Source organism: Pelodiscus sinensis, chromosome 3 (assembly GCF_052426305.1).
Source record: "Pelodiscus sinensis isolate ZL-2025 chromosome 3, ASM5242630v1, whole genome shotgun sequence".
Classification (NCBI taxonomy): domain Eukaryota; kingdom Metazoa; phylum Chordata; order Testudines; family Trionychidae; genus Pelodiscus; species Pelodiscus sinensis.
In genome coordinates this window covers 124,723,927-124,735,784 of record NC_143054.1, presented here as the reverse complement: position 1 = coordinate 124,735,784, position 11,858 = coordinate 124,723,927, and the positions used below count along the sequence as shown (strand labels likewise).

At 41.8% G+C, this 11,858-nt stretch overlaps 1 protein-coding gene across 8 annotated transcripts in view; it reads right to left on the bottom strand.

The window, feature by feature from the left end:
* Positions 1-3,002: 3,002 nt before the first annotated feature.
* The window catches only part of TTC13 (tetratricopeptide repeat domain 13), a 68,036-nt gene continuing 59,180 nt past the window's right edge, over positions 3,003-11,858 (bottom strand). For 6 of the 8 annotated variants that reach the window (XR_012902781.2, XR_012902778.2, XM_089777359.1 and 3 more), the window contains 2 exons: positions 10,012-10,091; positions 3,003-3,154 (listed from right to left, as the gene is read on the bottom strand). Coding sequence is in view for 4 of the 8 variants with exons in the window: in XM_089777359.1 (XP_089633485.1) it covers positions 3,031-3,154; positions 10,012-10,091 (204 nt within the window). In the remaining 4 variants the exon portion in view is untranslated. Of the gene's footprint in view, positions 3,155-10,011; positions 10,092-11,858 lie in introns of those variants that run through there. The other 2 variants (XR_012902780.2, XR_012902782.2) reach the window with 1 other exon arrangement.

Below are 11,858 nucleotides of genomic sequence, written 5' to 3'. Positions count from 1 at the left end.
ACAAACAGGAACTCTAACCACACCCATTTTTCAGGTTAAATTAAGCCCTCCCCTCCCCCCCAAGAAATGTGCAAGAGACACTTTTTATACAAGTGAATATTTAGATCTTCAGGTATCAAGTCATGACCTCTTCTAAGGTGGCTTGACCCAATGATCACAGTTAATTATTGAAATTTGAGCATAGTCCAAAGTTCTCTATTCATCCATGTGATTTTTTACATCCACGTGCAGAATAAATTTCGTTATGTTCACTGAGGAATGTGTGAATGTGCACTACCAGGAGAAATACAAATCTAACTGTGGGCACTTCGCTAATCAACTGGGTAGCATTGGAATTTCTTCTGAGTGGCTGCACAAGTGCAGAGTTTACAGGAAAAACTGGAGTAGTCTCTAGGTCAGTGGTTCTCAATCTTTCCAGACTACTGTATCTCTATCAGGAGCCTGATTTGTCTTATGAACCTCAGGTTTTACCTCACAAACAATACTTGCTTACAAAATCAGACAAAAATACAAAAGGGTCACAGCATGTTACTGAAAAACTGCTTACTTTCTTCATTTTTACCACATAATTATGAAATAAATCAATTGGAAAATAAATACTATACTTACATTTCAACGTGCTACTTGAGGCTGTTTTCCACTTGAGACTTATCTGAAGCCCAAGCCTCACCACCCGGCTCTGAAGCATGTAAGTTAGTTACACAGGACTCCCTGTAGCATGGGGGCCCTGGTTAATTGCTATGCTTGCCCTCTCTGATGCTGGCCTTACAGTTGCAATCCCCATAATCAGGATGAGAAATACTGATCTTCAGGAGTTGAGTACTCCATGGAAAATCTCTGTACCCCTGGGGTACGTGTGCACCCTTGGTTGAGAACCACTGCTCTAGATCTGCAAGGAGAGCCCAATAAACTGAGTTTTGATTTGTCTCCTGTTTTGTATTCTTTGCTATCATGGCAATTAAAAAATACTAAAACCTCCCATATATTATCTTTAGGATGTCAAATTTGGAACCCTCCTGTTCAGGTAACTTAAAACTTCATTGAAAGAGTCTGTTGCAGACACAGATCTAACCTACTAATTTGAGAGCAGTTAGATTAAATTTTAGGGATAAGGGAACACTGAACTTACAATGGAAACTCAGATGCAACCTTAACTATGGAGTGATAGCAGTCATTCTAGTACAGTGTGCTGGTGACAATTATTAAAACTAATGCTGTGGTAATTCCTCTTCACGGAATGCATGTTTTCAACTCCCCTCCCTTACCTAAATCCACTGCCCCTCCAATTCTATTCTCAGAGCCGGTCCCTTGCCCCCCAGTCACAGACATTAGCATTCACGGTTATTTATCACTTTCTTTAGGGGTACATTATTCTTCATGTATATCCTCTAAAATTGAAAGGCTACCTCTTGAGGCAATAGGGTGCTAGAGAGGGGAATCTGTGGGCATCTTGAATAGCTAGAGAACATCAGGGAACTGCAGCACTCATTGCCTGAAGGAGGAAAGGTTACAGAAGATATATGGCTATTCTCTTCTGGGCAGGGTCTGATACTCTGGGTGTTGGAAATTGCTTGCTTCCTGCTGCTAAATGATCTCTCTGTACCGGTCACATTCAAGCTCCACATGGTTGCAGGTATATCATTTTCACGCCCCTTGCAAAGAAATTGCTTGCCCAGATATTTCTTGCACTTTCTCTGACAACATAGCAGTTGCCCACATAATCTTGAGCTCTGGAAAATGTAGAGTACATAAAACACAGGTAACAGACTTGTGAAGGGAATACGGTGTCCATAAAGTGCTTGTGTCAACAAAGAGTGAATTTTGTAATGTGATACTGTTAAAAAAAATGACAGCTTTCTGAAAGTGTTGAAAGTCATGATCCTAGAATGAGAAGTTTGTTTTTGTTTTAATTGTTTACTATTTTTGAGATGCAGGAGAACATTAAAGATTAAAAAACTAGCCCAGATTAAGTAATTGAGAAAATGGTTGCATTGATTAAATGAACCGTCTAACCTACTGTAGTCTATAGGATACTATGTGTGAAGTCATCTTCTTCACAAAAGCTGCCAAGATCATTCAGAAGACAGAACCTGTATATGCCACATAGGTCACCTTGGCTCTGAAGATATGCCGCAGCTTACTGAGACTCCCTGCAAATGGCGGTGTTCTCTTTTGTTGCTGCCTGAAAGAAAACCCACCTTCTAGGAACTATAATTTGTGGTGCTGCCCTATGCCCACACTATCTTTGCTGAGCCAGGCCAGCCTGATGGGGTACCCTACTAGCTCTCATTTTCCTTCCCTCCCATCATCTGAGAAGCCAGCTGCTTAAGCACCACTCCAGATGGCTCTCCCAGTACACTCACAGACTATTAGTGTCCTTCCGATCAAGAAACCCAACAACAGAATGCTAGACTCACTTGGAGGCAACACCACCCCTTAGTACAAGTCTGTCACTTGCTCACCAGAAAAAGCTCATTTTAAGCACATTATTTGTTTACTTTTATTTCCAAAGTTTGTTTTCCTGACATCAAATTCTTTACAAGTGTTCCTGACATTATTCATCAAACAGGCATTTGAAACTATTCTTCATAGTAAAATGTTTTGTTTTGAAGAACCTGAAAATGTAGGACTGAAAGACAGAGAAGATATGGGATTTTCAAAGTGCATTAAGAAAAACATTTTTTAAGAACAAAATCCATATCGGCAGCAGGTTCAAAATAGTTACCATTCAATTATATCATATTGCCTTAGATTTGGTCACTGAAATAAATTTGCACTTAGGAAAGCAGTGGCATTAAATTATGCATTAAAACAAATGAAGCTGCCATATGCCCCCATCCTTCACAGTCATTGTATATTTTCAATCAAAGATTTTCCCACTTGTTGAGAGCCCGTAAGGTAAATAAAATAGTTCAAGTATTACATTTATCAAAAATTGTATCAAAATAATTTAAGACCAGTGTCTTCATAATTTTTCCTTTTCAAAAATAATTTACAAAACAAGAGGTTTTGGCTCTTTATTTGTATAAATTAAACAGCAACTAGAGTTTTTTTAAGACAACGAGAAGAATCTGCATTTAGCACCTCAATCATTGTTCTTAATGTTGGAAACGTCTCTGATACTGATGGGAGACTCTTGTAAGCAGGAGAAATACTGCAAAGAGAACAAAATTAACAAACTGTAACAAAGTTTAAAAATTTACTTCAAGGACAAAGTTTCAGTTTGTGCAGATTTACGGCCCAATTTTGGTCATGAGTTTGTTGCCCAAACCTTTTCTTCACCATGACTCTCAGCTCAGAAAGTAGTCTCAGAATGAAGAATGAGGCAATCACCTGTATAAAGGAACTTTCTGGGGTGGCAATCATTAGGATGAACTATGATTTTATTCCTCTAACAACCATTATTCATTTTGTAAAATAACCACTCCAAATTGCTAACCACAAATTGGGAGAGGTTGCTTTCATATCATTGAATTTCTCTTCATAGTGAAGGTGATATCAACACTTCTTTTAATACTTTAAATAATACATAAATTAAGTGTGAGATTAAAAATTGAAAATGAATATTTATAGTTTGCACACCATGAATATTAATTTTAATACCATAATATCTGTACAAGATAACAGTCAAAGTTTGTGTGGACTCAATTAAAAAGAAGAAGTCGTCACTCACCCGGTGCAGCAACAATGGTTCTTTGAGATGTGTCCCTGTGGATGCTCCACTCAGGTCTCAGTGCATCTTCGCACCGCTGATTGGAGATTTTTGGTGAGCAGTGCCCTTCAAGCCATGCTTGCGCACCCAGCATCTTGCGCCCCATCCATTCCTTTTCTACCTGAAGTCCCCTAAAGACTCCAAGCAGAGGGGAAGATGGGGGGAGGGGAGGGAAGGGGAAGGAAGGAGGTGGTGGAGCAGCCACAGGGACATACATCTCAAAGAACCATCGTTACTGTGCCGGGTGAGTAACTACTACTTCTTCATCAACTGATGTCCCTGTGGGTGCTCCACTCAGGTGACTCAGTAGCAGTACCCATCAGATGGTAGTGGGCATTGGAGTCATTTATGTAGAGGAAGGAGGGACTGCATCTACCAGAGATGTGGAGGGTATTGGCCATTTCTGTAGGGCGCAATGTTGTGCGAAAGTGTGATGGGAGGACCACATGGCTGCTCTACAAATGTCCACCAATGGTATGTTATTTAGGAAGGCCGTTGTGGCCATTGCACACGTGGAGCGAGCCCTGATAATCTGTGGTGGCTGCTTGCCACAAAGTTCATAAGCTGTATGTATGCAGTTGGCAAGCCATTTGGATACACCCTGTGCCAAGACTGCTGTTCTTGAATGTGGCCCAGACCACGCTACAAAGTCTGATTTTCTGGTTCCCCTAGTTCTATCCAGATAGAACGCAATCACTCGTCTTGCATCTAACGTGTGCAAGATGGCCTCCTTGGAGAAGGTATGAGGTTTAGGAAAGTAAGTAGGTAAGTAAATTTAAGTGGAAGTTGGATATGACCTTCGGGAGGAACTTCGGGTGAGGCCTGAGTATAACTTTATCCTTGGTATCCTTTATCCTTCATGGACAGGTACTGTGATGTAGTGGCTAGTGGCTCTCTAATCCGAACTACCGGTACACCTCGTTCCATGAGGAGTAACGGTAGTTCGGATTAGAGAGCCTAATCCGAACTACCTACTCTGTGCCACGTGTAGCCGCGGGCACGGAGTCCGAACTACCGGGGCTTTAAAAATGGCGGCACCCGGCAAGATGCAAATGAAGCCCGGGATATTTAAATCCCGGGCTTCATTTGCAACTTCAGTTGCCTACATTAACCACCCTAGTTCAAACTAGGGTGGTAGTGTAGACATACCCCTAGTGTCTTCGAGAACACTCGAGGGGCCATAAAGGCCAAAGGGGAGGACCCTGTACTAGTAATGACCTATGATGAATCTGAAAAATCTCCTGTGGGCTGGGTAGATGGTTACATGAAAATGTGTGTCTTGAAGGTCAGGGGCTAAGAACCAGTCCCCTTTGTCCAGTGCGGGTATGATAGTTGCCAGGGTCACCATCTTGAATTTTGTGTTGAGGATGAACATGCTGAATTTCCTGAGATCCAAGATTGGTCTTCAGCCCCCTGTTTTCTGACTGATAGGAAATAGTTGGAGTAGAACCCTCTTCCTCGATATTCTGTGGGAACAGGTTCTATTGCTTCTAGGGTGAGTAACTTTTGCATCTCTGTTTGTAATAGGGGCTCATGAGATGGGTCCCTGAAGAGGGACAGGGTAGGGGGTTGGGTAGCTGGCATGGATGTGAAGGGAATTGTGTAACCCGATTTGATAATTTCCAGGACCCATTTGTCTGTGGTGATTTGGGCCCACTGTTGGTAGAAGGGTCTCAGTGGCGATGAAAGATGGCATTGGAATGCACTGGATCTGTGGGGTGGTCACTCAGACCCCCAACCAAGACTTCAAATTTATTGTTTGTGTGAAGTCGATTGAGTGGTGGATGACTGGTTTTGCTGCATCCTCCTCCTGCTAGGGCGTTGCTTGGGCCTGTTGTCATAAGACCTCTGCTATTATCTATAATAGCTATAATTATAGTCCCTTGGCCTTTAGTAAGGAGTATACTTGTGTTTCTTATTAGGTGGGGTTTATATCGCTGGAGTGTGGTACGAGAGTCTTTCATTGTAGGACTTCATCTGTCTAAGTGGCAAATAGCTGTTTTCTATCAAAGAGGAGGGTCCTCCACTTTCGATTGCAATTCTTTTGGACCCCTGATGACTGCAGCCATGAGGCCCTATGCATTACAATTGCTGTGGCCCTAGGCATCATGTCAGCGATATCCATTGCAGCCTGGTGGGCTTTTTTTGCTATTGATAAACCCTCCTTAATGGACTGGAGGTGCAGTCTCAACATCAGGAAGATCCTGCAGTAGGTCCTGTAGTTAAGCATAGTTGGCATGATCATAGTTAGCCAGGAGGGCTGTATAATTCGATATCCTGAATTGGAGGGTGGCAGAAGAGTATACCTTACGGCCAAAGTTGATCGACCACTTATGCTCTTTGTCGTGGGGTGTAGATTTAAATTGTGGGTTCTTAGCCTTGTGATTAACCAAGTCTATGACCAGTGAGGTCAGCAGGGGATGTACAACGAGGAAGTCCATATCTTTGACAGGGACAAAGTATTTTCTATCCGCGCTGTGGTTTGTAGGGGACTGGTGGGGGTGGACATAGAGGCTGGAGTTCGCCACAGCAAATCTGATGGCTCCAGGATAGCTTCGTTGATGGGTAGAGCTATCTGTGAGGATGCCATGGGTTGTAGTATTATCGGTAATTTGTATTGTTTGTCTTGTACCTCTTGGAGTGTAAAGTCCTGTGATTGAGCTACCCACTTAAATAATTCCTGAAATTGTTTTAGATTGTCTTCCGGTGGAGAGGGCGATATCTGGAAAACTGCCTCATCTGGTCTAGTGGATCTGGGGTTGTGTAAGGAACTCTCTGAGTCTGAATGAGGTAAGTTATCATTATCAGTGAAGCCCGCTTGTGTTATTACTGAGGGCGGGTGAGATGGTGAGGAATGCACGGATATGGTCGGGGAGCGCATAGATGTGTACTGTTGTAATGTAGGAACTGTATCTCGAGTGGTAAGCATGGGAGGAACGTGGCTGGTACCCTTGCCATGGTTCCCGGGAGGGCCAATGTGGATGGAACTGCTGTGGAGGATTTATCCATGGCTGGTTGGGCCATAGGGGATGTTGTTGTAGGGAATGATCCCGATATGAATGCCAGGAAGCCATTGATCCCAAGGGAAATGAATGGCATGAAGAAAATCTGCTGCTATGTCTGCTGCCATAGTCAGTTCTTGGTGAGAGAAGCATAAGAGAGTGAGGAGACCTTTCTGGCATATGAGTGTGCCCCTGGGTATGAGACACCATTGAGGAGCGCGGTGAGCAAGCTTTTGGTCTGAGCTGTGTACCTAGCTGAGGAAATTTTTGTAAGTACCATGTCTTGCACAGCGCTTTCTTATGCAGTGGTGCTGGAGCGTGGTCGAGTTCGGTCTGACCAGTCTGTTCAGACACCGTGGCGGTGCATGTGGGAGCTAGTGGCATATGCGGCTTTGTAGGTGCCGCAGCCTCAGCAACACTGACCAGTGTGGTGTGCTTGGGTTCTGACTCAGCTCTCCTGGCTGGTGCAGACTTGCGTTTCTCCACGGTACCATAGACTGACAGCGCTGGGGAAGGAGAGGCTCTAGGCAGTGCTGGTAATGAGCGTGTTGGGGAAGCCTGCGAAGCTTGTGAGCCTTTGCGGGGTGGTGAAGCCGCCCTGTCAACAGGCTTCTGCTGTCCCCATGTCTCCTCAGGTTTGTTCAATAGTGGTTGTGGGGACTTCTCCCAGAGGAGGTTTTTCAGCCACATTTCGCAGTCTTTTCTAGCTCTGGCTGTCACGTTCTGACAGTGCGGGCACTTATGTACTGCATGAGTCTCTCCCAGGCATTTAATGCAGGAGGCATGGCCATCAGAAATAGGCATTGAGTCTCGACACGAGTCACATTTTTTAAAGCCAGGAGAGCCCAGCATGTTGAAGAAAAAAGCCACCACCGCGGTGCTTCTCTGTGTCTTTTTTTTTTTTTAAGCAAATGTTGAAAACTGTCGTTAACTGACTCAACTATGAGGAAAATTCTAAACTAACTATAGTAATTTTTGTTTTTCCTGTCAAGAAGAAGAGCACCGATCTGACTCCGTCTTCAGCTGAGGGCAGTAGAAATGGAACTGACAGGGCTCATGCCACACGCACACTCGACAAATGGCAGGGGTGCGCGATGCTGGGTGCACAGGCACAGCGCGAGGGGCACTGCTCACCAAAAATCTCCAATCAGGGGTGCGAGGATGCACCAAGACCTGAGTGGAGCACCCACAGGGATACCACTCAATGAAGAAACATATGGTCTGCTTCAAAGTTGCACCAGCGTACTTACTTACTGTATTCCTTTCCTTTATAAGAAAACTGAATTTGTTTGCCTCACAAGTAAATTTGTTGAGAAAGTGCAATCAGTTTTATATTCAAATTAACGTGCCTGAATGTTTATGCTTTCCTTCATTGAAATAATTCCAGGGAAAGTTAACAGACTGACAAGATATAAACAAGGTAAACTATCAACAGAAATAGTACAACACAGAGCAGCAGTGCAGAGTTTCCTTAAACTACCCCATACAGTGCCTTAATCTTGGCCTAAATGGACCACCTTTAGAAACGTTTAGGAATTTATTTCAACTTCCAGGCCATTCAAATGTTGCTTTTATATGGAGAATGACCACAAAGGAAAAATTAGTGCCAAGTTTGTGGCATTTTTGTGATATGAGCACCTGTTTTACTCCATTGTAAATATGTCTGGAGCCACACTAAAACATATGTTTCAAATATCAAATAAAGGGACTCATAAAATTAAGAAATGTAATCCTGTTTTGAAGCTTCTAAATAACTATAATGGCATTTGGTTTACAAATTAAGAGAACCATTTGTCTTCATTTGAGAAATCCATGGAAAGTTTTAACTTAGGTAACAGTGCCAAAAGAAAACTGAAAAAAGAATTGGTTAGCATTGTGTTTTGTTTTCACATTTTAACCTCAGTTGCTCAGATTTAAAAAAAAAAATGTTCCTTAAAGTTTTACCACTTGAGTAAAGGGACTAAATGTCAGAGAATCTTTCTAGAGTAACAGATATATGAACACAGATAACTTACAATGTTAGGACAACAATAAATGCCTATTTTCACTTGTAATTGCCTATTCGTAAATATCAACTCAACAATTTGCTCCAGGTTATGTATTGGCACCTAAGTTTTATACAGGAACTTTCAGCTAAAGGATTTTTTTCAGCCTATAAAAAAAAAAAATCTGATCTTTAAAAGTTAGATAATATAGGGTGGTTTCTAAATAGTAGATTTCCATTCTACACTAAAAACACACACATTTTTAGCTCCTTTTAATTTCTCCACCATAAATGCCGTTGGAGACTTGGTATTGTTGAGAACCTCCAATAAGTGAGTTAGATGTAGATCTTTCCAACACCATGTGAATTAGCCAAAGTAGGATGGATCAGTAGTGACTCACTTTTCCCCTAGTGCTACCAAACCCAAATTATCATCTGTATGCTTCAACACTTTATACTGCTCCTAGATTGCTGGGCAGGCCCTCTTTGAAAGTCACTTATCTTACTATGCACAAATGCTATGTAGGATATGTAGCCACTGGCAATTAAAACAAAAACAAAAACAAAACTTCTACATTTTGTTACAGGTTAAACAATTTAACACAGACTGAATTGACTCTGTCAAGGCCTTATGTACCACATTAACCTTTAGCATAGTCATTAAGTAGATTTTCTTTGTTACATATAATCATATGCATGTCCTCTGCACTACAGTGAATTTTATGATGACAGGCTGTAATTCAGTAAACTGGCTCACAGGATGCATGATCTTAACATTTATGCTTTACTACAGACTATCACAGATCATATTTGTTTTGCATACATATACATGGTGGCTGTGTCTAGACTGGCCAGTTTTTCCGGAAAATCAGCCGCTTTTCCGGAAAAACTTGCCAGCTGTCTACACTGGCCGCTTGAATTTCCACAAAAGCACTGACGATCTCATGTAAGATTGTCAGTGTTCTTGCGGAAATACTATGTTGCTCCCATTCGGGCAAAAGTCCTTATGCGCAAAAGGGCCAGTGTAGACAGCTCAGGTTTGTTTTCCGCAAAAAAGCCCCGATTGCGAAAATGCCGATCGGGGCTTTTTTGCGGAAAAGCACATATAGATTGTCACAGACGCTTTTCTGCAAAAAGTGCTTTTGCGGAAAAGCCTCTGTGCCAAACTAGACACTCTGTTCCGAAAATGCTTTTAACTGAAAACTTTTCCATTAAAAGCATTTCCGGAAAATAATGCCAGTCTAGACGTAGCCATTTTGTTTACATCTGCTCAAAATAGTTTCAATTTTTTTCTTCTTTGACAAAACATTTACCTTTGGAGATTCATCCAGCTTCTGGCTATTTTGCTAAAGGCCTCAGAACCAGGTGCTGTCATGGCTTCAAAATCAACCAACTGAAACAAAACATATCATCAACAAACAATTACAAAGGACTAAGAATATACAGCATTTTGAAAAATGCAAATGTATTGTTAGCACGTTCATGAGAATGCCCAATGACTTTCCTAATCTATTAAGAAAAACTAAACCTGTGGAATTAGCAAATGTACCTGGATTGTCACCAGTGTTCTCATTCTTTTGCAGTGGAATCTCACAACTCAAACAACTAAGTGATTCTGAACACTGCCTCCATCTACAGTTGCTGCTCCCGCAGCTCCCATTGGCTGTGGTTCCTGAACAATGGGAGTAGTGGAAAGAGTGCTTGGGGTCGGGCTGGGGCAACTCACAGAGATCCTGAGGCTGCTCGTCCTCCCAGAAGCAGCAGGGACATGTTGCCACTTCCAGGGAGCCATATGGAGCCAAGTAAGGAGCCTGCAGATCCTGTATCAACCAGATTATAAATTGGACTTTCACTGGATATCACAAATTCCAGTTTTATTTTCCAGTTGGTACAGGGACAAACAACACAGCTTTTATTACTGTTAGAAAAATACATCTGACACACTGCTTTGAAGCTTACCAAACTCAAGCTCTGGGGGACTGCTGGAGAGAACAAGTTAGTAATTGGTCCTCCACTGAAAGACTTGCTGCAGGCCATGGAAGGTTCAAAGGGCAATTCGCTTTCAAAAGTGAACAGAAATGGCACTGAGGTTCTACTAGCATTCTTTGAGGATATCAAGCATGTGTACAAGAGTGATCCAGTGTGCATGGACTTTCAGAAAGCTTTTGACTAGGTCCCTCACCAAAGACTTTTTAGCAAACTAAGCAGACACAGGATAAGAGGGAAGTTCCTCTCAGGGATAAATAATGTGTTAAACAATAGGAAACAAAAGGGTAGGAATAAATGGTCATTTTTTTCATATTGGAGACAAGTTAATGGCAATGTCTCCCAAGAATCTGTACTGGGACCTGTACCTTTCAGAATATTCATAAATTATCTGAAAAGGGGTGAGGGATGAACTGCGAGGTGACAAAATCTGAAGACAATACAAAATGACTCATGTCACCCAGTAAGAAGGATGACTGGGCAACAAAATGGCAGATGAAGTTTAGCATTGATAAGTGTAAATAAATGCACATTGGAAAACATAATCTCAACTATAAATACAAAATGACGAGGTGACGAAGTTAGCTGTTACCACTCCAGAAAAAGATCTGGGAGTCACTGTGGATAATAAAAAAAAAAAAAAATTCTACTCCATGTGAGGCACCAAATCAAAAAAGCTAATGTTCTGAACCATCAGGAAAATTATAGATAACATAGAATACCATAACATTAATATATAAATCCATGGCACACCCACACATTGAATAATGTAAGCAATTCTGGTCACCCATCTCAAAAAGGATATATTACAACTGGAAAAGGTATAGAGAAGGGGTATGAAACAGCTTCCATATGAGGCGAGAGTAAAAAGACTGGGACGTTCCAGGTTGGAAAACAGATGACTAAGAGGGGATATGACAGGTTCATAAAATCATAAATGGTGTAGAGAAACTATTAACCACCTCTTCACATAAAACACAAGAATTAAGGGTCACTCAGTGAAATTAATAGGTAGTAGATTTAAAACATAAAGAAGTACTTCACACAATGCAAAAATCAGAATGTGGAACTAATTGCTGTGGCACATTATGAAGGCTACAAGTATAATTGCAGATTCAAAGATGGTAAAGATGCAAACCCATGCTCTGGGTATCCCTACATTGCAAACTACCAA